The following is a 26,217-nucleotide window of genomic DNA, read 5'->3' as shown; positions in this document are numbered from 1 at the left end:
TTGATGGGGAAAAAAAACCTCATTAATGCAAGTGAAAGGCTGGGATGAGCTATAAAGGTTTTTGTTTTTTTTTTCCTTAGTTTTTTTCTTTGTTACCATAACCATTATCAGACCTGAAAATGTTTATCTTACGGATTGCAACAGTACCCGGCTGATGGTGTTCCTGGACAGCCCCTCCTTACTGGGCATAGTGTAGGTGTAGCCCCTTAGAGACCCAGAGGGCACACCCAGAGGGCACCTTGAAGGCTGTTGATTATGGAGTGCCTCCAGAGTCCCAGACACATTGGAGATCTTATCGTCTGAAGCAAGTAGTAGTATTCCCAAGTTCGAGATGACAAAACCAAGCTCAGGGACGGGAAGCAATTTTTCTGAGGTCGTGCTGCTGATATGTGGAGTCTGGTTTGGAACTCTGTTTGGTTAAAAAGCCAGTGACTTTTAGCCACTGTACTATTCTAGAGGATCCGGCCCGGAGGGACCGGAACTGAGATCACATTCTACTGGGTTCTTTTCTTTTTGGTGTCTCCCTAGAGGTGACATGGTGGAGTTAGGGTGTGGCTGGTAAAAGGGAACGAGGAGGCCTGAATAATGGAGTGATGGTTTGTCCCCTTTCCAATGTGGGTATCACCCAGAGTGTAGTTTCAGTTAGAAGAGGTACTTTCTGGAAGAATGCACAAAGCACAAATGTGGCAGCCGGTTGACAGCAGAAAGGCCCCTGTCGAGGGCCCAGTCGGCTAAAAGGCACAAGGCTAGGGACAGAACCCACAGAATGAGTGTGAAGGATGGTTTCTGGGCAGACCTCCAGAGCCCCCGGAAGCAAAGTCCTACTTAGTACTCCTTGCCCGCACGTGGGGCTCAGAGAAAACAGCTCTCTCACGTCTCCTCTCTCCTGTTTATGTTACTGGAGTGGAGTTCATACGGCTGGATCCCTGTTTCCTGGGGAAATCAGCCTGGCTTGCGATTACATTGTCTTCTGGAACTGGGACAGATGTGGAAGGCTGACCTCACTCCCAACTGAAGGTCACCTTCCCAGCCTCTCCCGCTGCTTCTGTGTCACCAGGCCTCCAGTGCCTGGCCCGGGGCATGGCCTCACCCCTTCCCTTCCATCTTCTTTCAGTGCTGTGCTGGCACCTTCCAGTCTGATGTCCCCTGTTCCGGTTGTGATTGTTCCCCTGAGATGGCCCGTTTCCTGCTTGTATGTGGGCTCTGGAGTCGATCCCAGGGAGCAGAGCTGAGTAGTGCAGTGTGGAAGGTGTCAGTGGGGACTTCAGGCCAGGCCCTCTTCTGGGAGCGGGGCACCAGGGCACAGAGACCAGGGGCGCCTTTCTTTGCTGCTGGGGTACTGTGGCTGCCTTGCCAAAATGCTCCTTTCTCTTTTCAGCTCTCCCAGATCTCCCGGAAGCTCTTTCTGTCCCAAAGTAGAAATCAGGATGTGAAGCATTTTTGTAAAGCTAGAATGTATTGTCCTCTCTTTCCGTTTCTCTAAGGGAGTGATCTAGAAAAGCTTGCGTTCCTGGCTGATGTCTCCAGTGGTAGAGGTCATGGGAGTGCTTGTGGGGACTTGGTTCTTCAAGCTGGACGAGCCTTGAGGCTCTCCTTGGTTAACATGGCATTTTCACATGGTCTGTGTTCTTCTTCCACTGAACGGTTTCACATCCATTTCGGTCATGGTAGCGACTGCCCAGAATTTAATCGTGTGGTTATTCTCCTTGGTTGGGCATTTGGGGTTCTTTTCAGAGTCCTGCTGAGAATGTCTTTGTAGAAATAACTTGTGTGGAAAGGAGGGAGGCCATGGGGATGTGGGATAGGAACGGCTCTGGCAAAGCCCTTTGCTCGCTCTGGCAAGCTTACTTTCCAGAAGACGAGAGCAGGCAGTGGCACTCTCAGCTGCCAAGTCAGGGTGACCCCAGTTTTGTATTTAATTTTTTTTTAAAGTTTATTTATTTATAATCTCCACACACCCTGTGGGGCTCGAACTCACGACCCCAAGATCAAGAGTCACATGCTTCACCAACCGAGCCAGCCAGGTGCCCCTGTTTTGTATTTCAAACCTCAGCCTTCCCTACCCTCCAGAGCCTTTGTTCTTTTGGTTTGTATTTCTTTTATCTGTCCTGGGACGGGACTGCGACTGGACGAGGACTGTCAGTGATTTTCATGTTTTATGAGTTCTTTGCTTCCTGGGGTCCAGCTTCTGATGTTCTCAGCCAGTCAGGTGGGGTAAGTGACATTCCTTTTTATTCCGGAGAGCTGTTTATCTTCCATTATTTATTTTTAACCATACAAATCACACATAAATATATTTTTGTAGTACCAAACAGTACCAAAAAATGAAGCCTTCCTTCATGGTCTTTTCTGTCTTCTTATGGAACCACTGTGCCAAATTCATGTCTTCCAGGATTTTTTTCTGCGTATATATTTATGTATGGAAAGATGCCATTTTGAGTATTTTTCTTTATTGTTTAATCAGTTTTTTTAGCACATTTTTGTGCTCAAAGTTAATATCCAGTATCCTGCTTGATCTGAAAATAACTATAAAAGGTAACAGTGTAGGATATTGAAGTACTTTTTGTTTTCCTTAATTTAAAAAATTTCAAGTATAATGTACTCACATTGATGATAGTTTAAAAGTAGAAAAATCCAGGGCGCCTGGGTGGCTCAGTCGTTAAGCGTCTGCCTTCGGCTCAGGTCATGATCCTGCGGTCCTGGGATCGAGTCCCACATCAGGCTCCCCGCTCGGCGGGAGGCCTGCTTTTCCCTCTCCCACTCCCCCTGCTTGTGTTCCTGCTCTCGCTGTCTCTCTCTGTCAAATAAATAAAATCTTTAAAAAAAAAAAAAAAAAGTAGAAAAATCCAAAAAGCCCTCCAACTTTCCCTGAGACAACAAAAATTATTTGTTTCTTGTATCTTTATATACACAGTTTGTGTGTATAATACAACACTTGCTTGTCCTCTAGTTTATAACAGTTTATTTCTTTTTTTTTAAAAGATTTTATTTATTTATTGACAGAGAGACAGAGAGCAAGAGAGGGAAAACAACAGGGGGAGTGGGAGAGGGAGAAGCAGGCCTCCCGCCGAGCAGGGAGCCGGATGCAGGGCTCGATCCCAGGACCCTGGGATCATGACCTGAGCCGAATGCAGACGCTTAACGACTGAGCCACCCAGGCGCCCCTATAACAGTTTATTTCTTGGTTACAATTGTGTGTGTGTGTGTGTGTGTGTATGTGTGTATGTTCAGTTGGTTCAATAAATCATCTTGTACTCTCCTACTTTCCGAGATAGTATTTTGAGAAAGGTCTGTTGCATTTTGATCTTTGGATGCTGCCTTACTGTTTTTTGTTCTCCGTGTCCTGTATGCCCACGTGGGTCAGGGTCAGCCACATGCACACGGCTGGGCATGCTGGTGCCCTCTCCCTGATGATGGCCCCCCCACCCCCAGGTTTGGATGCATCTGTTGCAAGTACCTGTGATTGAGGATATGGTCAAGGTCTAGTTGACGGTTGGGGTGAAGGGGCTGGCCGTCCGCTGAATAGATGCCCACTGAGCTACCAACCTGGTTCTGGCAGATGGGCACAGAATCCGAGACATTCTGAGCAATAAAAACAACATGTTGGAGAAAAATGAAAGACGTGTATCCTCTGTTTGCCTGTCCTCAAGGGTTGCCTGCTTTAGGAATTGGCAAACCTGGCGTCTGTCTCCAGCTTACTGACTTGTGTCATCTGCACTCGTATATCTTGGAAATGGGACTAGGAGATCTCTAAGTTCCTTTCACTCATTGTGTGTGACCAAAATGCTGAGCTAATAAATTACCCCTGTGAGGTACTTTCATTTTGGCAGCCTTTCTGGCTCTGCCCCCAAACTGTGGTTGATCTTAATTTCTTTTCCATAAAGAAGGCTTTAAATTTATTTTTATTCAAACGAGCATATCATATATACACACACACACACACACACACACGTACATGCACACGTACACACACATAAGGAAATATACTATAATTAAAGAATGATTATGGGGGCGCCTGGGTAGCTCAGTCATTAAGCGTCTGCGTTCGGCTCAGGTCATGATCCCAGGATCCTGGGATCGAGCCCCGCATCGGGCTCCCTGCTCGGCGGGAGGCCTGCTTCTCCCTCTCCCACTCCCCCTGCTTGTGTTCCCTCTCTCGCTGTCTCTCTCTGTCAAATAAATAAATAAAATCTTAAAAAAAAAAAAAAAGAATGATTATGAACAGACTCTCATCCAGCCATCACCTGTCCTTCCTGGTCACGGTCAGCATTCAGAGAGCACTCGCCTGTTTCCTGTCAACACCCTCAGAGTAGCTGCCCACCCAGCTGTGCGATAGACATCTCCTCCCTTCTCTTTGTAGTTTTATCAGCAACATTATACATCCCTAAACATAAACAATATAATCCAGTTTTTCCTATTTCTTTAGATTTTTATGGTAGTATACTGCATGTATACTTCTGCAAATTGCTGCTTTGGCTTCACATTTTTGTGAAATTCCTTTATGTTCTGAGTGGGTAAAGTTTGTCTGTGTCCATGCAACAGTTCATCCATTTTACCATTAACAGGCACTTGGGTTTGTCCAGTTTTCAGCTATTTCAAAGAGTGCCATGAACACCCTTGTCTTCTGGTGCAGATACATATGTACTGTGAGTAACTTCAGTTTTATTAGAGAATAGCAAGTGTGCCCTTCTAGTGTGTCCTTAAGTATACGTCTTACACAGCTGGATTTAGCTTGGATACTGATTTGATCGTAATTCTTTCTGACACCTGCTGTTCTCCAGGCCTCTGCTTTATTCCCAGGAGGAGGTAGATCCATTATTGCTCTGGCTTTAAAATGAGCCTGCAGGCCACAGTGCATTTCTGTGCTTCCCAGAAGGCCTCTGGAAATTTTTGACACTGTCATTAATGTTTTGTGTTACTTTAAAAGTAAAGTCAAACGTGTGATGAGGCAAAGCTGCCATCTAAATGTTTGCATGGCTCTTCCTTGGCAAAGCCATCCTTGGGCAAAGCCACCAGATCCTGGGTGTTGCTTTGTTTTGTTATTTGGTCTGTGTCTTTCAAAAATGTCATTTCCTCTCAGGTTAGCCTTTCATAAAAGGAGTGAGGGAGAGGAGCTGGGACAGGAGAGTGGAACAGGAGTCCCAGGCGGCCCAATGGGGGGAGGCCTGTGGTCTGTTATTTCCTCTTCCTCCAGGCAGTGTCTTTGGGTTCCAAGAATGAAGCCAGCCCCGTCCTACCCTTACTGGCTCGAATTGCTGGCGACCAAACTGGTGCTGTGCCAAGAGGAGACTGGGCCGGCTGATAGCACTGGAGAAACCTCTGTGTGAATCCTCAGGGCCAGATGTGAAGGGCCCCACTGTGAATATTTTAGGCTTTGTAGGCCTAGAGGCAAAATGGAAGATATTATATAGGTACTTACATTATAAGAGAGAAAATAAATTTCCATAGTTTTTTTTAACAAAGTTCAAAATATACTGGATGAAGTACAATTTTTTGATAATGCTGGTCTACTAATCAGAATCAGGGAATTCTTTCTGGGAACATTCCTGCATTGGGGTTCAAAGCTACTATTCCCCTTTGCCTTGTTGCCATATCAATTGTAAACGTTCATCTGTGCAGATCCTTAGCTCATGGCCTCGCAAAAACCAGCCTGCCGGCAGGTGCCCACCTGGTCCCAACTCAGCTCCTCAGACAGACTGTGGATCTGGCCCCCACCGTCCAGCATCAGGAGGCAGGTGCCTCCATGCCAGGATGGACATCCGTAGGCTCTGGGAACAAAGACTAATAACTTCAGCCCTCTGAAGGGGGACGGGTGTGTCACACGGTCACCTCTGGGCTGAGCCCATGGCGGGGTGAGGAAGAGGAGGGGACCCCCCCCCAGATAATGCCAGTGCCTTAGGGACTGCCCTCGGGGATGGCGCACAGAGGGGTCTGCAGGTACAGAGGAAGAGCATAAAGGGGATGGCGTGTTTAGAAACAGGATATTGTTTCTCAGACTCCTGAGAAAGGTGTCGAGACACGAGGAGCTGGATTTTTTACTTCACTACGTTTTAATTAATTTTATTCTCCATGTTCCCACGCGGCTAGCGGCTTCCCTGTTGGACAGCACAGATCTGAGGAGGGGAAGAGCAAAGGGCTTCGGGTCCCCTCCTGGGGGTGCTTTCCTTTCGCTGGCTACAGGCCTCCCGGGAGTCACCCACCGTGGACGAGCTGCCGAGACTGCGGGGAGCTGCTCGCAGGAATAAATCAGAGGGGGGTCACAAGAGACGCTTTTGGAGCAGTTGGACACAGTTGTTCATTTTCCTCTAAAATATCGGAGACACATCTCTTCAGTCTTGTTTATGTGATAAATTGACTCTGTGAAACTTGTTTTATAAACTAAAGGTCAGCCGCAGTGTAGGTCATCAGAATTAATGCGGTTTGGCCAGACTTTAGCTGTTGCGCCGTGTTTCCGCTTAGGTCCGTATTGGCTGTTCAGTTTTTGCTTGTGTTTATAGTTTTTACACACACATTCTGGCCAAGACCGCAGCTCTTTTTCCTTCTTTTAAGCTTGGGTAGCTCTGGGGAGAGGAGGGTGTGGGTGAGTGCCCAGTCTATTAGGAATCTTAGCTGGGATCAGTGGACACCTTTGGCTTCTTGAGGCTGTCAAGTTTTGTTATTTTGTTGTTGTTTTAGGAGTCCCGGGCTGTTTTTATATGTAATTGACAGAAGACTTCTTCTAGCACTCAGTCTTAATCATTCTAACTTCTTCTCCTGACCAAGTTTAATCTTAATTATCTGTAAATATGCACCATAATGAAGGGTGTGTTTCTGAGTGGGGAGGTAATTGCTTTTCCCTCTTTCAGTTTTAATTTAAACTTAACCTCTACGCCTACCTCACCTTTATTTCCAGGCTCTTAACAGACTCGAAAAGCAACAGTTACCGTTTATCCACTCGTCCCTGAGTTCGGGAAACAGCACATCCCCTTTAATAACAGAGGTAGAAGATTCCATATGGTGGCCTATTTTTACAAGACTTTTATGCAGGAAGAGATCAGGGAGGGGTGTGCCCCACAGTATAATGTGGGAGGAAATTTGTCAGAGTTCAGCGGTGTTACGAAGCATATTTCATCTGTGGTCGGCCTTCCACACTGAGATAGACAACTACTCCGGTGCCCATTTTTCTCAGCACAGTTGAGTCAAACCCCTGTGGGCGGATTAGTCTGTCATCCTTGAGGGTGCCAGAGGCTGGAGACCTAAAATCAGTTGAGGAGGCAGAATAGATCTCCCTGGCTACTCACTGACTTTTCCAGAATGTCTGCTGCCCTGTACTGATCCCATGTGGCTTCCCAATCATGGGTCCCAGCCAGGTCCTTCACCTTTGGATATCCTTTCCCTGAATCTACTTCCTGCCTGCTCAATCCATTGTTCCTGCTGGGGCTTGAGTGACCTTCAAGTACAGCCCTCCCTTCTCTGGGGGGAAGCCTTCGGTAGCTGCCCCCTTTCTCCAAGCTCAGCCAGACACCCTTGCCAGCCTCTTGAGTCCCTGCCTGCCTTTCTGGTCTCAGGGGCACTGACTGAGCTGTTTTTTGGTCCTGTTGTGTCAGCTCTCTGCTGGGCACTGGGAACACAGCCATGAGCAAGTTCCGGCCCTTAAAGAAGACCACTGAAAAAAGGAAAAAGACATAAAGTTAATTTTATTAACATTTAAGCTAATATGTCCAAAATATTATCGTTTTAATGTGTGGCACTGACCATATGTCCATGCTCAATAGACACGTGTGCCTTGTTGGTACCCCAGTAGGGCAGCACAGGTCTTGAGGTGAGCAGGACAAATAGAAAGGCAGGCCAGGTACACGATAGTCCTGGACTTCTGGCTTTGTGTTTATTTAGGGCATTATCTTTCTAGATTGTGAATTCTGAGCAGGCATGGGCATTGCCCTGTTTTGCTCACCGTTGTATCTCTTAATACCTGGATTAGTACTTAGCACATAGTAGGTACTCAGTAAATTTTATCAGATGAACTGTTGAGTAAGCACAGGGTGCTACGGGAAAAGTTGGGGTGAGTCAAGAACAGACTAATGATGACCTAGGAAAATAAAAGCTAGTTCTCTATAAGAAATTTTGACTTTCTTATGTCAATCCTTACCTACCCCTTCCTACAGTATGTCAGAAAATAAGGCTTTTTTTTTTTTTTTAATTTCAAGTAGACCCTGTACCCAACGTGGGGCTTGAACTCATGACCCTGAGATTCAGAGTTGTATGCTCTACAGCTGAGCCAGCCAGGTGCCCCAATAATGCTTTTTAAAATATCACTTCTCCTGGGGCGCCTCGGTGCCTCAGTCGGTTAAGCATCGGACTCTTGGTTTCGGCTCAGGTTATGATCTCAGGGTGGTGAGATCAAGCCCCGCCTCGGGCTCCGTGCTCAGTGGGGAGTCTGCTTGAGATTTGTCTTTCCCTCTCCTCTGTCCCTCCCCATGCTCTCTCTCTCTCTAAAATAATAAATAAATAAAAATCTTTTTTTTTTTAAAGATTTTATTTATTTATCTGACAGAGAGAGATAGCAAGAGCAGGAACACAAGCAGGGGGAGCGGGAGAGGGAGAAGCAGGCTTCCTGCCGAGCAGGGAGCCCGATGTGGGACTCGATCCCAGGACCCTGGGATCATGACCTGAGCTGAAGGCAGACGCTTAACGACTGAGCCACCCAGGTACCCAATAAATAAAAATCTTTAAAAAAAATAGTCATTGTTGCTTTAGAATGGGACTTGGGGTGCTGATATTGAAAGTGGATTCAAGAAGTGATTCATCTGGGGCACTTGGGTTAAGCCCCACTCTGGGCATGGAGCCTGCTTAAGATTTTCTCTCCCCTTCTCCCTCTGCCTCCCCACCCCCCACTTGCATGTACTCTCTTATAAAAACATAAAGGTGACTCAGGAAGGCTGGACATGAAGGACTCTGCGGTTGCTCTGAGGTGGTGTGCTATGTTGCTGCTGGCAGTCTACTGCAATTTTTTATGATTAAAACTCATGACGAGTAGTAACGATGTTATTGAGCGTCGCCGTATACGAGATACTGGGCTAGGTCTAGCTTCCCCTGCCGTTCTTGGTTTCTTTACAGTGACCCTGTGGTAGGTGTCACTCTCCCAGTTCACACACGCTCTCTTCCTCCTGTCACAGCTGGAAGTGACACATTGCTCTTCTTCGGTGTTGAATTGGGTTAAGAGGAAATTTTACCCCTGTAACTTTTGTGAAAGCAGAGCCGTACTTAAAATTCCTGATCTGATGAGTCATTGAGCAGTTCTTACTTGAGCACTTACGATGGGCTAGGCACTGTAGGTGCCCTATCCTACTATGTGGTGGTTGGTCTCGTAAAGTGTACTATTAAACGGAGTGTAGTAGAGGAATATTAAATACTTAAGTGTGTCTAATCATTCAACCTTGCGAAGTAGATATTGTTACGCCCTGGTTCTGGAAGAGAAGCCTAGGCTAGGAGAGGATTAAGAAGAACGTGCTTTCTAACCCAAACAAATTCACATCTGGGTCTTTGCAAATCCAGAGTGGGTTTGCCTTCCACTGGACCCTGCTGCCTCCGGGCAGGGAGGTCTTGCCGGAGCAGGGACACACTGGTGGCTGATCTGCCTCACCACCCCCTCGTCGCTCCTCCCCCTGCTCCCTGTCCTTCGCCTCTCTTGGGAAGGAGCAGCTGGCAGGTGCGCACAGATCTGAGCCGTGCTTGGTCACGGGGAGAATTGAGACCGGTTGAAAGTGGAGTCGGTCTGAGGTGAAACCCTTGTCACTGCGGGGGGCGGACGTCCAGGGCGCAGAGTGGGCAGAGGTGGCTCAGGTGCTTCGTGTGGATGAGGCATCCGAGAGGGTGTTGGCTTTTGGGGATGACTCCATCTTCACACCACACTGAGGATTTGTCCCCCAGAAACAGCTCACTAATACCACTTCTCTATATTCTAGGCTTTGGATGTGGACCGGATGGTTCTTTACAAAATGAAGAAATCCGTGAAAGCAATAAATATCTCTGGGCTGGGTGAGTATGCATTCTTTCCTAGGGGTTTCTTGGTGTAAATCCTTGCATTAGCAGAAACTGATGCTGTAATAGTGGTCACCGTTAATGAATAATCCACCAAACCTTTTTTTCTAGGCATGCAAATTGTAAAGTTGAGCTGGGATGTTTAGTTTTTAGAAGTGTGTTTTGTTTTGTCAAGTCTCTAATTCTGGAATGGCACTTCATCTGCCGCCCCCAACCCCCACCCTCCCACTATCCCATGCGCTGCTTCCTGTTCTCTGAAGTGCAGCTGAGTTTCCCACCACACCAGCTTTGTCTGACTGAACGACAAGGACACCGGCCTCATTCCTGCCTCTGCTGTTTGGTTTGTGTGTTAATCATGTCAGAATGGCTCTTCCGTTTCTCTCATCCGATGCTTGCCTTTCTTGTTTGGGATGACAATTAACATAAAAGCACAATCAACTATTCAAAGTAATATCTGATCTAGACTAATAAACCTTTTTCTGACTTAAAGATTTCAGGCTGCACACATGTGGCAGGTCTGCCCCCTGCTCAAAACCTTACCGGTGATAGAAAATAATTTTTTTTTTTTAAGTCATGAAGTGACTCTGTCATTTCTCTCAGAAGCAAGCCAGTGGCAGGCTTGGAGGGCTAGAAGTTGTGAGAGCTCCCAGAGACCGTGGAAACAGGTGGTGGACTGCAGAGAGCAAGGCTGGCTCGTGGGAGGGCACACCGCTGCCGAGTATGGCAGAGACACTCCCTTTGCCCGTGGCTGGTGGCCAGGAGGAGGAGGGGGCCCAGGCTCTGTGCCTACAGACGCAGTCAGGCCACCAGATCACCCTTGTGATGTTCCCTTTGATGATAGTAGCAACTGGAGTAGAAGGACAGGGAATGGCACAGGTGGTTAAAAGGAGGGAGGGGCAGGGAAGGGTCTGGAAGTACCTGTTGTGCCCAACCCCGCCCCCACCGTAGTTCTTCTGTTGTGAGCGGCAGCTCCAGTAACTGTGTTTGCCTCCCCCAGGGAGGGCTGTGCCAGCCAAGACTGTGAAGAGGCCGGTAGGACATCTCAGCTACAAAGATGGTATTACAGTCAAGAATGGCTAGTATATTTAGGAACAGATTTAACAAAAGATAGGCAAGAACTCTATGTTGAAACCTATAAAACACCACTGACAGAATTAAAGACCTAAATAAATGGAGAGGTATATGATGTATGTGGGTTGGAAGACTCGATATAGTCACGATGTCTGTTCTCCCCAAATTGATCTCAAGATGCACCACAGTCCTAATCAGAATTCTGGCAGGAGAAATTGACAAACTGATTGCAAAACTTATATGGAAACGCACGGGACCTGGAATATCCCAAGCAATCTTGGGACAGAAACAAGTTGGGAGAACTTAAACCATCTGACTTCAAGTCTTGTGAGCCAGTAATGGTCTACACTGTGTTGCTAGCTGGGGGGGCCAACAAAGAGGTGACTGGAACAAAAGACAGTCTAGAAATAGACCCTCACTGAGAGGTGTCTTGTCAGCACAGTTGCCGAGGCAGTCCCACGGGGAGACGAGGGTGTTTCTAGCACATGATACCGGAACAGCTGGATCTTTCCATCAGAACAAAGGAAGTACAGCCCTCTCACCCACCCTACACAAACAGTACTTTGAAATGGCTCATAGATTCAAATTTAAAAACTGAAACTATAAAGCTTCTTGAAGAACACATAGGAGAACATCTTTACAACACGGGGCAGGCAAGGCTCCTTGAAAAGACACAGAAGGCAATAGCGTAAAAGAAAAATGGTTAAATCAGACTTCATCAAAATGAGACACTTCTACGTGCTCAAAAATGCTATTAAGACTAGCCTAACATTGTATGGGCCTCCAATCAAGAAAGTAAAGAGCTTACACTTGAGGAAACTAAATTAATAGGGCAGTCAGAACAGGACTCTAAAATAAGAGCATATGTATGATTAACATCCTTAAAAAGGCAAGAGAGGTATTTAATTACTGGGATCAGAAAAGGTACTAGTGAAAAAGAACCAGTAAAAGGTGTGAAAATAGAAAAATATCTCATTGTTGAAATAAAAACTAAAATTTGCTAAATGGCAGGCTACACACATAGGAGAGGGGATTCGTGAGGCCCCTTGTTGCCAGAACGTGAGTTAAAGGAATGGACAGTGTAAAGTAAAAATCAAGAGCCACAGAAAACAGATTGAGAGTGGTCAATATTAGCATCCATCCAAAAGGACTTGCAGAAGAGGGGGAAAAAATGGAAAAGGGGAAAGTTTTAAAAAAGTAATAGCTGACAAGTTCTCAGAACTAAAGAAAGATTTGCGATCTCGGGTCGAGGGACACCTGGGTGGCTCAGTCGGTTGAGCATCCGACTCTTGATTTCTGCTCAGGTCATGATCTCAGGGTCGTGGGATCAAGCCCCGTGTTGGGCTCCACGCTGGGCATGGAGCCTGCTTAAGATTCTCTCCCTTTCCCTGCCTCCCTATAAAAGATAAAATAAGATCTCAGTTTGAGAGAGTGCACTGAATTCTAAGGAAAACATTATAAACACACATGTAAATGTACATACACACAGTGTATGTGGATATGTGTACATACCTCAGGACATATCCTACTATCTTGACCTCAGGGATAAAGAGAAAATCAAAAATTTACCAAGAGGGGAATAAGCATATATATAGGAAAAAAGATTTGGGGGCAGTATGCTAAAAAATGATTGTTTTGGCATTTTGACTTTATAGGTATTTTCCCCCCTTCATTTTCCATATTTTATATATATTGTAATGTATTGATGTTAAAATGATTAGACAGGTATTAAGTTGTTTATGGTTAAATTCCAGATGAACATGAAGGAAGTTCAGGAAAGCAGAGAAGAGGTGGGAGGGACTTAAGTTGTTCGTGACTGAGCTTGTCCCGACTGAGTTCGAAAGCTTTTTGGAGTTTGTGGTGTTGGCTGTTTTACCCTGGAGCGAATCACTTAGCATGTTTTAGCTCTGGTTTCCTTGTCTCTGAAATAATCCAGTTAGGTTAGAATGCACATCAGTGGTTCTCAACCAGGGTGATTTTGCTCCCCCCAGTGTGGTTACTAACAACTGAGAGGTGCGTGCGTGCGCATGTCTGTGGGCATGTGTGCATATTTGGGCACCTCATGGGTCGAGGCCAGGGATGCTGCTAAAGATCCTACAAAGCACAGGAGAGCTCCCAACAAAGAATTAACTGGGCCCAAATGTCAATAGTGCCAAGGTTGAAACCTTCAACTAGATGTTCTTCACAGTCTTCTACAATTTTTTATTTTTTAAGACTATTTATTTGAGAGAGAGAGAGAGCAGGGGGAGAGGCAGTGGGAAAGGGAGGGAGGGACTCTCAAGCAGACTTGCCCCTCAGCATGGAACCCAGTGCAGGGATCAGTCCCATGACCCTGGGATGATGACCTGAGCTGAAACCAAGAGTCAGATGCCCAACGGACTGAGCCACCCTGGTGCCCTCAAAGTCCTCTACAGTTTTTAAAAAACAAACAAAACAAAACCAGAAACCGCCACCGTACTTAGCTTGCAAGTACATAAACATTGATTACCTGACAACTACTGATTTTATGAAAGAAGGAAGTAGAATTAGTTTTCACTGAGTAACACCTAACTGGAAGTAAACCTATGTAGGAAAGTATTTTTTATTTAAAAGGAAGTATCAAACAGTATAAAACTCTTCACTCAACACTGAGCTTTGCTGAAACAAATGTTAGACTATCCAAGAAGGTGGTCACCTGTCTCCAGCTCTTTCCTGGATAAGTAGGGAAGGGGCAGGGAGGAATAATGATTGTTTGTAGATTTTTGGACGCTTATTACAAACCTTGTGCTCTCTGTGCGTTATGCTAATCTTTATAGCCAACTGTTCTCATTTTATAAATGAGCCACCTGAGATCAGAGGGCTAAACATGTTCCCAGGCCACTCCGTGGAACTCGGCTTCCTGCTGGCCCAGGCTGTGTGCAGGGCCCGCTCCTCTTCGAGGCCACCACTCCTTCAGGCTGACTGGCGCACTGACCGACTCTCTTCAAGATTTCCAGAAATCACTCAAAGATGGATGCTTAGTTCTTTTGACAAACAATAGATTTCAGAAAGTTTCTCAAGAGTGTTTTTTTTAACCATGTTCACTTGGGCTTTGAGTTTCTGCTTTAAGGCTAGTTTAAAAGGGGGAATATTTTATATTCTGATGACGTTCAAGAGTGATTTTAAAGTCCTCTGTCGAGAAGGCTGTTCTTTTTTTTTTTAAAGATTTTATTTATTTATTTGACAGAGAAACAGCGATAGAGGGAACACAAGCAGGGGGAGTGGGAGAGGGAGAAGCAGGCTTCCTGCGGAGCAGGGAGCCCGATGCGGGGCTCGATCCCAGGACCCTGGGATCATGACCTGAGCCGAAGGCAGACGCTTAACGACTGAGCCACCCAGGCGCCCCAAGAAGGCTGTTCTGATCAGAAATAAAAATGAAGGACTGCTTCTCGTGCAGGCGTTGGCCACGTGACCGCGGCCAGTCCTGAGAAGGACCTGTGTGTCCCTGTAGGCTAGCCCAGTTCCCCGCCACGTAGCTTTAAACAAGCAAGCGTAGAGGAAGGTGTTGTAAACACATGGGTGTCAGGAAGCTAGCCTGTACAAATTTAGTAACACTTGTGTCTCATCTGCCTTTCTGACCTATATTGTTGAGTGTGTGCCACAAATCTCCTTCCTTTACCTGCCCCAGAGTCGTTTCCTAAAATACAGCCTAGTGATATTACTTCTCTGCTCAAAAGTCTGCAGCATTTTCTCATTACCCACTTTGACGTTCGTGAAGGTGAGTCCCAGAGCCTGGGAGAGATGAGGAAGGCCTGCGTGGGCTGTAGAATTGTAGGGAAATTGGGGTCAAGCACAGGTAAGCAGGTGTCTATTCCTGCAGGACTGGCTGGAGACTTCAGCTTGCCCCTGTGGAGTAGGAGAGGAGCTCTGTCTTAGCCTTCTCCAGATTTATTTGCTTATGATATTGCTGCTGCCTCCCTTCATCGATCCAACATAAGCCTCAGCTCAGTAAACACGGCAGAACACCAGAGGCAGACCGAGCCCCTTGCATCCCCCGGCTCCTGGCTACCTGTCTAGAGGGCCCTTCTTGGAAATAAGGTGCAGTTTCCCCAGTGTGCCACGTTTTGTGCCTTCTCCCTCTGCACTTGCTCTTCTGTCTGCCTGAAAGGGCGTTTTGCCACTTTATTAGAGGAAACGGAGGCTTGAGGAAGTGAAAAGCTGGTTCTGGAATTTTATTTATTTTTATTTATTTTTTTTGAAGATTTATTTATTTGACAGAGAGAGATAGCGAGAGAAGGAACACAAGCAGGGGGAGTGGGAGAGGGAGAAGCAGGCTTCCCGCAGCGCAGGGAGCCCAATGTGGGGCTCGATCCCAGGACCCCAGGATCATGACCTGAGCCGAAGGCAGACGCTTAACGCCTGAGCCACCCAGGCGCCCCTGGTTCTGGAATTTTAGCATCGCACTTCGGGCACCCAGCCTGTGTCCTTCCTGAGGCTCCACACAGCAGGCTGACCGTTGCGAGCCCTTGGGCGGGGCGGGGGCTCCTATTTCTGTCGTCTTTCACCCATCTGATAGATCATGCCAAGTTTGAGTTATTATAAGGCCATGAGTCTGAATTATTTTGAAGTCAGAATACTGATCCTGAAGTCTTTATTTCAGAGCAGTGTTGTTTACTTCAAAGAATTCACCTTCTTTGGTGACTTCTAGAGGAAACCCATACCTTTTCCTGTGATGTTGCCGACACCGTTCACAACAGTTTTGGAACTCTTCTCTAGAACTGCTTTTAGTAGCACATTCTTTTGAATATTTTTGGTAGAGGAGTGTGAGGATAGGTGAAATTTTTTTAGAACTTTAGAATTTTTTTAGAACTAGACATCAGAAATCAGTGGGGCATATTCAGGAAGGGATTAGCTGCGGGCGACCACAGTTGGTCTGGAGCGTTGTGAGTGCACACTCATTCTGTCTCTGAGGGCAGTTCCAAGAGGAGGCCCATGTGGTTTGATCATGAGCGTGTTTAATGTCCTAAGGCAGCTCCTGCCTAGGAAGAGCACTCATTTCATGTATAATTAAAAGAACAACAAAGAATCCACCATTCATGCCTTATACTGCTACATACCTTTCCTGTCTTGAGTTCCTTAATTTCTGGGACTTTCCTGCCTGCTTTCCTGATTTGTCATGGCCCCATCTGACCTCTAACTGATCTCCATCTGTCCCCAGTGTCTCTCTGTTCCAGGCTGGCTGACCTCTGCCTGCTTCCCGAGCGTGTATCTGTCTCTCTACACTGCCGTCCAGCCCCACTCCTGGTCTGGATGCACGTCCCCCTGTCCCAGGCCCTTGTTGAAGATGTTAACCTTCTTTACTCTCTTACATTAGTTTTCTGTGGCTGTCGTGACAACTTACCATAAACCGAGTGCCTTAAAATGACAAATTCATTTCTTCCCCTTTGCGGCCATCACTGAAGCCCCAGCGGCCAAAATGAAGTTTAATCCCTTTGTGACTTCTGACGGGAGCAAGAACCGTGAAAGGCATTTCAGTGTGTTCTCCCACATTTGCAGGAAGATTATGTCTTCCCGTCTTTCCAAAGAACTGAGACAAGTACAGTGTTGGAGCCATGCCCATCCGAAAGCATGATGGAGTCCAGGTTGTGCGAGGACGCCCCAAAGGTTATGCAGATTGGCAGAGTAGTCTAGGTTTACAGGAAGACCTACGGCATCTGCACTGAGTGAGTACATCCGGTGGGAGAGGGCACATGGTGCTGCTGTCCATGTGGGCATTCGCCCTAGTGAGGTGGTTATCACTAGACCAAAACTGGACAAGGACCACAAAAAGATCCTGAGATGGAAAGCCGAATCTTGCCAAGTAGGAAAGGCAAAGGGCAAATATAAGGAGGAGATAATTGAGAAGATGCAGGAATAAAGTAATCTTATATAGGACTTTCAATAAAAACTGTTAAAAAGAAATGGACAAATTTGTCTCATGGGTATGGAGACCCCAAGTCTGAGATGGGTCTCGTGGGGCTAAGATGATGGTGTTGGCAGAGCTCCTTCCTGGAGGTCCAGGGGAGAGTGCTTCCTTGCCTTTTCTGGCTGTTAGAGGTCAACTGCATCCTTGATTTGCGGCCTTTCATCTTCGAAGCCAGTCATGGCTGGTAGAGTCTTTCTCACACTCCCATCACTGTGACTCTGTCTTATTCTGTACAGGCTGCAGTAACAAAATACCCAGACCGGGTGGTTTAATCCACAGACATTTGTGTCTCATGGTTCTGGAGGCTGGAAGCCCAAGGCCAAGGTGTCAGCATGGCTGGGTTGTGGTGAAGGTTCTCTCCCTGGCTTGCAGATGGCTGCCTTCTCGCCGTGTCCTCTCATGGTGGAGAGTGGGCTTTTCAGCATCTCTTCTTATAAGAGCACTTCTCCTATCCTGAGAGCCCCACCCTTGTGATCTCATCTAAACCTTATTATCTCCCAGAAGGCCTCCCTCCACATACCGTCACACTGGGGTATAGTGAAGGGGGGCGGAGCACGACACCATTTTGTCCATAGCGGACTCTGTCTCTCTGCCTCCCTCTTGCACAGGTAAGGATCCTGCAATCGCACTGGGCCCGACCCCAGTGATCCAGGATAACCTCCCCATCTCACATTCAGGTGATTAATGACTTGAATTTCATGTGCAACCTCAATTCCCATTTGCCAGGTAGCAAAACATCTTTACAGGGTCCAGGCGTCAGGATGTGCACGTCTTTGGGGTGAGAGGGGACATTATTCTGCCTTCCACACCTCACCTCTAAATTCCGAGTTTTGCAGTTGAATCTGTTTTGACTCTTTTTTCTGCCAGAAATGAAAGAGTACCTAATATGCAGGCCCTATTTACTCATTAAATATTGTTCTTTATTATTCTCGAACATGTCTGTTGATCTTTGCTCCTCAATTAGATGGCAAGCCCTTGAGGTCAGTGACTAATTCTTGGAGGCATTGTAGTTTAGGATAAAGATCACATAGGTATTAGAACCTAAGAAGCCTGGAATAGAAGTTCGTGTGCCCCTCAAAAAGCCCGTCATAGGAAAATTATTTAATCTTTCCGAGCTTCCGATTCTTCATACGTGAGGTGGGAATATTAGTATTTTAAAATATTGTTAGTGAAGAGTAACTGAGCTAACAAGACAGGGTGACAGATGTGGCTCAGGGCACGTGGTAAGCATGGCAGCAGCTGACACAGAGGCCGGCAGATCCATCGTCGGTGTCCCCGAATTTTCATTTGTGTGTTGTTATGTTTCTGCTGCAATTTCTGAGACTGTCCTCTTTGTGTAGGAGAGAAACTTAGCATTTTCAATGTGAGCAGTGTGCTTACGGCCGACTCCTGTACTCTACTGTATGAGGATTTGTAGAGATGGATGCAGGAGGGGGATTTGAGATGCCTTATGGCCACCAGCTGTGTTTTTACAGCCGGTGAGCTAAGCCTGGTTTTTACCATCTTACCATGTACCTACACAGTCACCTCAATATTGCCTCTTGGCCTGCAAAGCCTGTAATAGTTACTCTCTGGCTTTTTAGGAAAAGAGTTTGCCAACCTCTGCATTAGGGTAGTGGTTCTGAAACTTAAGAGTGCCCCAGAATCCCCTGGAGGTCTTATTAAAACACGGGGTGCTGTGCGGCTCCACCTTTAGAGTTTCTGGTTCAGTAGGTGCAGGATGGAGCCTGAGTATTTACTAATTGACTAAGTTCCCAGGTGATGCTGAAGCTGCTGGTCTTTGAGAATACTACCCCCCTCCACACACACACTGTGCACACATGCGCACATGTGACTTTAAACATTTGTGTGAGCCAAAGGGTATCATGTATGTCCCCACAGAAACAAAACAAGTTTTCTTACACAATAGCAAGTGTATTACATTTGCTCCCATTTTTCAAAAAAGATGACAGTCCAGCTAGATATATTTTTTAGAACATCTTGTGTACAGGTTTGCAGAAGCTGTTATTATAATTGTTTGTTGAGAAAGTTTCTATAATAATTTTTCCCACTCATAATCTGCTATCTGACCTCTTAAAAACATCTGGTTTATATTTGTTCCAAAACTTTTATTAGTTTAAAATATCCCAAGCTCGGGGCGCCTGGGTGGCTCAGTTGGTTAAGCGACTGCCTTCGGCTCAGGTCATGATCCTGGAGTCCCGGGATCGAGTCCCGCATCGGGCTCCCTGCTCGGCGGGGAGTCTGCTTCTCCCTCTGACCCTCCTCCCTCTCATGCTCTCTGTCTCTCATTCTCTCTCTCTCAAATAAATAAATAAAATCTTAAAAAAATAAAAAAATAAATAAAATAAAATATCCCAAGCTCTGTCTCAGCCCAAAGGTGTTCTCCCCCTCCCCAGCACTGGGAAGTTGAAACTAACATTTTTTAGCTGTTTGACATATCAGTGGGTGGAAAAATTCATCTTTATCAAGAAGGAAGCAACGGAAAACTTTCATTTTCACTTCTCTAGAATTACTCTATTTTGAAGATTTGGTGCAGCTCTTCTTACTAAGAGAGGGCTATCTTCTTTACCCTCGACCTGAATGTCCTAGGGTAATTGTCACTTCCTTGAAAGGAGAAGTACAAAGAAAGAAATGCTAATTTTCCCGTAAACCCTTACCATCTTCCCCTTACAGAAGAAAGAAAATGAGAATTTAATAATTTTGTATGTGTATTTCTCCCTTTATTTGCAATGCTAATTAGAATATGGCTGTTAAATTAATACAGAGCTTGAAATTAATATGGAGAATTTTTTCTATTATAGATATATAATTAGGATAGAGCAGTTTAAAAGAAATCTGTATAGTAGTTTAGGAAGTGATGTTTCATTGTGCATGAAGAAGGTACTCTCTCTGGCATGATTTTCTACCTGTTACGTGAGAAAATAACTTAATCATAGTAATCCCCAGTGATTGGCCTCAGTAGGATGAAACTGGTATTCTGCTACTTCGTTGTGGCATTGAAAACCAGGGCATGGAATTTTTAGAAAGCGGTTTGGTGGTTCACATCAAGAGAAATAAAAGTCTTTATGTGGGAAGATACACAAAGATGCTTATTGCATTGTCCCAGTGCTTTATCACAGAGAAAACCTTGAAAGCCTTCTATACCTGAATTAGGATATACTACTTGATGGAATTAAGGTTATGTAGCAACATGAAGAAAAGGGCTTATGATGACATTTTCAGACTATAAAACTTAGGGTACAAAACATATGTTACCATGTCTGTGATCAAAAGGAATAGGAGATGATGACAAATGATAAAGAAAAGAAAATGCTTCCGTATGGATGTTCATAAACTTGAGACTGGAGGCATGATAACAGTAATGAAAATCTGACACCTGTGAAGTATTTATTGTGGGGCAAGCCCTGTGCTAGATAACTACTTTACATAAATACAGTCCTCACAACAACTCTGTGAGTTAGGTACTCTCAGCAGCTCCCTTTACAGATGAGGTCAGTGAGGCAGAGAGTCGTATAGCTAGCATTTAGAGAAGCTGACATTCAGAACCAGACCTGCTTCCCTGTCCCTTCTTTTGACCATGGCACCCCACTTCCTGGTGCATGGTGCGCCTGCTGTGAATGAGGGTCCACAGTGGAGAAAAAGTGAGCAGTAAGGCTGTGGGACCATCCTGGATATCAGCTGGCTGAGCCATAGGGATCCTTTTGAAAAACTCCAGGTGGTTTTGGTTGATCACAACTTCAGTATGAACCAGTACATGAGACGCTCAAAGGTGAGTCAGGTGACCTTAGGGGAAGTATGTTTAAAAAAAAAAGAAGAAGGTGGTTACCCCATTATTGAATTGTAAGGGCAACATTTTAAGAGGGACCTCAAAATCTTAGAGCTGAAAACCTCATTGTAGGAGGACCCTGGAAGGACCTAGTACTTCTTAGCTTGGGAGGTAGGGAGAGGGCGTATCTGAAGGCATTCTCTAGGATGGGGAAGTGAGGCATGTTATCTGTTCCTCTCTAGAGGGTATTTTCACGGGAGCAAGCTTTGACTCAGATAAGAGAGAGAAGTGAGCTGGGTGAGCTGGTCATTGGAAGGGTTTCAGCAAAGGCCTGGTGCTTCCTTCTCTACAGAAGTTGTAGGGGGTGGTGGGGTCATGGACTCTCGAGCCCTGAGAGAACTTCCACTTACAAGTCGTACAAGATGCTTGTGGTCTCTCTTCTGCTGGTTAAGAATAACGATTGGAGGGGCGCCTGGGTGGCTCAGTCGTTAAGCGGCTGCCTTCGGCTCAGGTCATGATCCCAGGGTCCTGGGATCGAGCCCCGCATTGGGCTCCCTGCTCGCTGGAGGCCTGCTTCTCCCTCTCCCACTCACCTGCTTATGTTCCTTCTCTCACTGTGTCTCTCTCTGTCAAATAAATAAATAAAATCTTTAAAAAAAAAAATAATGATTGGAATTTAGATGGGTAACTTGTGGAATGCTGTCAGCAGTGATCAGCATATTAATCATGGAAGGATAGCTAATCAGAAGGACAGCTAAGACTTATGACTTAAAGTCCCAAGTATTAACATGAATCATACTTAGGGTCGTCATATTTATTCGGTAAGGAATTTAAGCTCATCTAGGCTAGGGCTTTTTTACCTGGTATGTAGGCTTAGGGGGTCTCTGCATCCTGAAAATTGTATGGGAAATTATGTCAAGACGCTTTTTCCTGGAGAGGTAATCAGAAACATTTTTCTGATTTTTATTGGTGTCTGTGATAAAAGATTCAAGAACCACTGATCTAGCTAAACCCCCATGTTTTACATATGTGGATACCATCACAGAGTTGACTCTCTGCCTTACTTACTGTAAAACACTGACTACATTATTCAGGGAGTCTCTGAACCTGTTTCCTCATCTGCAAACTCTCCCAGAGTGAAAGGTTGTGTGTGTGTGTGTGTGTGTGTACATATATATACATGTACATGTGTCTAAAATCTTTCCTGCATGAATAGCAGCTGTCACCTGAGGCTTGGAGACCATTGAGTTTTCAAGGCTGCTTGTTCATGGGCGTGAAGGCTCGAGAGGCCTTGGCTTACCACGGGCATGGTCTTTTCTCCTGGTCTGCTGTGCTCTCAGAGAAGTGGGGTGGGGGGAGTCCGGTGGGCATCTGTAAGTAATGGGAGTTGTCTCCTTAGGAACGAGGAGGTGGAAATCAAGGGGGAAAAGGCTGACAGCAATTTGCAGTGACAAAATGCACACTCTGTAATACGGCTGCTCAAGCTGCTTTGCCAACACGGGGCATCTGTGTAATTGGACGTGAGGTTTCTAATAGCTGACAGTGTGCAGTCCGCAGATGTTGATCTACCTCCCTGCTTTCCGTGCAGATAAGGAGAGTCCGGGGTGAGTCAAGCAGCCGGCTGCTCAGCTTTCATCTCCTGGACGGGATTCTGAAGGACGAAACTTCTATAAGTCTGAGAAGCCTTTTCCATCATGTCCCAGAAAATGTACTCTCTTCCTCATTTCAAGCTATAGTTCTCCCTCCTGGAACGTATATGGCGGTGGATTGTTTTTGAGCATTTATCTTCGTCTTGCTGAATTGTGCATTGGCGGGTACCAAGCTTTATTCGTCTGTGTCCCCTCCAAATTCAGCTTTCTTAAATGCAAGTCTTATCATGTCACTTTACAGCCTTTGGGGGGCCCTCCGTTACCTGGGATGCAGTCCTGGCCCCTGCCGGCTGCTCCCCATCCTCTGGCCACACCTGGTCCCCCCTGAGCTCCCCAGAGTCGTTCTTTCAGGCTGTGCTCTCTGCACCGAACTGACCAGCGTGTGAATCTTTCTCTCTCACTTTGCTTCTTGAGGCAGGGGCTCTGCTTCATGAATCTTTGTGTTTGTTAGTGCTTGCTGCAGAAGAGGCTTTCAACACGATTGGATTTTTACCCTTTATTAACCAGGAATGTTCTTGACTGAGAGTGGGTATTCGGGAAATACACAACGAGTAAATACAAGTGAATGTTGATAGATTTTCTGTACTCTGAGCCTATAATCTAAAATGACAAAAAGGACAGCATAAAAAATAAACCTCATCTAGTAAATCAGTCTCAGCGCCACCCCCCCCACCCCCTGCTCCTTTCCTCCCGAATGTACTTTTGTGAGCGGTGGGAGTTTTATATGGAGGCCATTGGGACTGTGTGGAATTCACACACTTCCAGCTGTCAGTTCGTTGTCATTTATTGAGGGCAGGATCAAAGAATATGTGGTGATCTCAGACAAAAGTGTTCATATTTCAGTAGCCAGCCCACACCTTGACCTTAATTAATAACTTCATTGCTAGCTTCCTGTGCTGGACATAACCAGACTAAAAACATCCGTGATCCCCTCCATAAGGACTGGTGGTTTCCATAAGGTCAAAGGAGACGCCCCACGAAAGGGTTAAAGGAAATGAGTTTCATAGAAAAGAGCACAGTATGTTGGAGACATGGCAGGTGATGAAGCTCCGAGAGAGACCATGTTTCTCTTATCTTGCTTGTCTTGAGCGTGGGCCCAGGGGTTGTAAAATAGGAAGGGTGTTCTCATCAAACCCTTTCTGGTTTATATGTACCTGTCTCGTCAGAGATGATTCAGGTGGGTACTCAGGTTCCACAGGCTGCCTCTGTCATGTCAGCTTGTCCGGGAGAGACTTCAGTGGAGAAAGACAGATTATAATGTCCTCAGCAGGCTCGGCCACAGAGAGCCAAAGTGATCTAGCCAGTGTAGCAGACACTTCAGTTTCTTTTATTGTATCGATTCTGCATGTTGTTTTCTAATTATAAAGACGATATGAGTTTAGTTTAGAAGATTCAGAGAAGCAGTAATACAACGTCATGACCGGAGGCAGGTCCTACTCCCTGGATGACAGGCTGTGGTGCGGGGCAGTGGCCGAGGCCTGGCCGGTGGGAGCTACGGGCCCCCCCGCCGGGCTGGCTGTTTGCACCCCCATGGCGGCTCCCGCGTCTGAAGGATACCCACAGCAAGAGGATGCAGTGCTGCATAGACAGCTGGGCTGGTACCTGGCATACACCAGCTACCGTGATGGAGTGCTTGCTATTTTTACCACCACTTAGCATTTTGATGGATTTTCCTTTCAGCCTGTTCTCTACATTTTAACTTTTTGTAAAGTTGAGACTAAATATGCAGTTTTATATCCTGCCTTTTTTTTTTTTCCTGAAACATGTCTTCTGTCCTGAGCATATTCCTACTTCATGATTTCAAAAGCCTACAGAATATTCCATTTTGTAGAGACGGTTATCTATCCATTTGCACATTGTTGGCGCTTTATACACTCTCTGTTTTCACTTTTTACAAATTATTTTGCACACACATCTCTGAACACCTGGATTATTTCCTTAGAATGGATTTCTAGAAGTGGGATTATTAGATGGCAAAAATGTTTTAGACTTTTGATTCAGATTACCAGATGGTGAACCGAAAGGTTTTCATCTGGGCTGACTCTGGAAATAAAGCTCTAAAAATGGTTTTCTCCCATGGGATGGAAGATCACAGGGCAGAGATCCTGTCGGAAACAGGATTATCTTTGACTTAAAGCAGTTATCCCCCCAGGAGACTGTGTGCTCCAACTCAGATGCGAAACCAGGCTATGTGTGGGGTCGCCATCGTGAGGGGAAGTGGTCTTCTTCATGCTCACTTGTGCAGATTATCCTGACATTGAAATTGTGGCACACAGTTGAATATTAATCACCATGCCATCTAGGGAGTGTCTTTGTTTTTTTGTTTTTTTTTTAAAGATTTTTATTTATTTATTTGAGAGAGAGAGAATGAGAGACAGAGAGCATGAGAGGGAGGAGGGTCAGAGGGAGAAGCAGACTCCCTGCCGAGCAGGGAGCCTGATGCGGGACTCGATCCCGGGACTCCAGGATCATGACCTGAGCCGAAGGCAGTCACTTAACCAACTGAGCCACCCAGGTGCCCTAGGGAGTGTCTTTGTAAAGCTGCTCCTGCAGAGAACATACGTCTCTTCTTAAATGCACCCTTGGCATGGGGAGGGGGTGTCAGCAGGAGTTTGCCCCAGGTGGACCCCTGAGGGGCCAGTGGTCTGGCCGGGAGCAGGGGCTTGGCCTGTCCTAGTCACGGTCACCTACTGACCCCCATTTCTCTCTGGCTGTGGCCCTGGGTGTTTGGTTACCAGTGCGTGTGCTTGGCTGGAGGCCTGGAACACACTGGTGTTAGCCTGGAGCCGAGTATCGTGGCTGACGAACCACGGGAGAACGTAGCAGGACTGGGCGTCAGGAAACCGGAGATCTTGCCCCAGCTCTGCTGCAGACCTGCTGTGTGAACTTGGGCAAGTCGGCACCCTCTCTGAGCTTTGGTTTCCTGTCTGTAAAGAGAGGATTCTGGACCACGTCCCGTTTCACCTGAAAAGGCCCAGCTGTGGGCGTGACGGCCCTGAGGAGGATGGCACGTGGGGCCTGGGCTGCCCTGTGATGGTTTGGAGAGCTGAGAGCTGCGAGCAGGCAGGGGCTTGAAACCCAAGAAAGCATTCACAGCCTCTGAACACAAGGGGCTCCATGCTGCTCCCTGGGGTTGATTACCTTCCTGTTCCTTCTCTGGAAATTACTACCTGACCTTGCAGCCCCAGTTCAGACATCCCTCCTTGGCGTCTCTGAATCCTCAGCACCTGGCACATAGCAGGCCATCGGTGATGTGGCTTCCTGTCTCTTTCCTGGACATTGATGCCAGCTACCGTGCCCACTCTTGTCTGTGTCCCGTCCCAGCATGTCCTACCCCTGTCGCAGGGTTGGAGGTGATGAGTGAAATATTTGAGGTGGACGTAGAGGTTGGTTGAAGGTGAATTGACTGTGGGACCCCGGCTGTCCTTTGGCAGTGCTGGGTCCCTGCCTTGCTTCCTCTTTGTGCTTGGCCCGCCGAGGAGGAGTAAAGGGCCTGCCTTTTATCCTTTTTGGATCCATCCGTTTTTGCTTGAACTATATGCATTGGGCCTTCTCCTTGATATGAGGGTTTTTTTAAAATAACAGAATCAAGTAAACTAAAAAGCACACAGTAGAACCCAGTCCTTCTAAATTCAGGATGTACATGTGCTTGCTGGCTTCATAGATTTTTCAGCGAGAATCTCTCATTTCATCCCTTTGATTAGATTGGTGGGAAGTGGAACTTTTGGGCTGTGAGGTGTGGGAAATGGAAGGGCTGCGGGGTTAGAATTGAGAAGAAACAGGGTCTT

At 46.3% G+C, this 26,217-nt stretch overlaps 1 protein-coding gene and 1 pseudogene across 1 annotated transcript in view; both read left to right on the top strand.

Annotated features, from left to right (window-relative positions):
- The window catches only part of ASAP2 (ArfGAP with SH3 domain, ankyrin repeat and PH domain 2), a 155,871-nt gene that overhangs the window by 46,984 nt on the left and 82,670 nt on the right, over positions 1 to 26,217 (top strand). The window contains exon 2 of the mRNA XM_081797312.1: positions 9,945 to 10,017. Within this exon, the coding sequence (XP_081653438.1) occupies positions 9,945 to 10,017 (73 nt within the window). The remainder of the gene's footprint in view (positions 1 to 9,944; positions 10,018 to 26,217) is intronic.
- On the top strand, positions 10,027 to 21,985 carry LOC145715992 (large ribosomal subunit protein uL24 pseudogene; annotated as a pseudogene).

Source organism: Leptonychotes weddellii, chromosome 10 (genome assembly GCF_054177405.1).
Source record: "Leptonychotes weddellii isolate Sample4059 chromosome 10, ASM5417740v2, whole genome shotgun sequence".
NCBI classification, from domain to species: Eukaryota; Metazoa; Chordata; class Mammalia; order Carnivora; family Phocidae; genus Leptonychotes; species Leptonychotes weddellii.
Note: the sequence above shows the minus strand (reverse complement) of the source record. Positions and strands in the feature narration are given on the sequence as shown.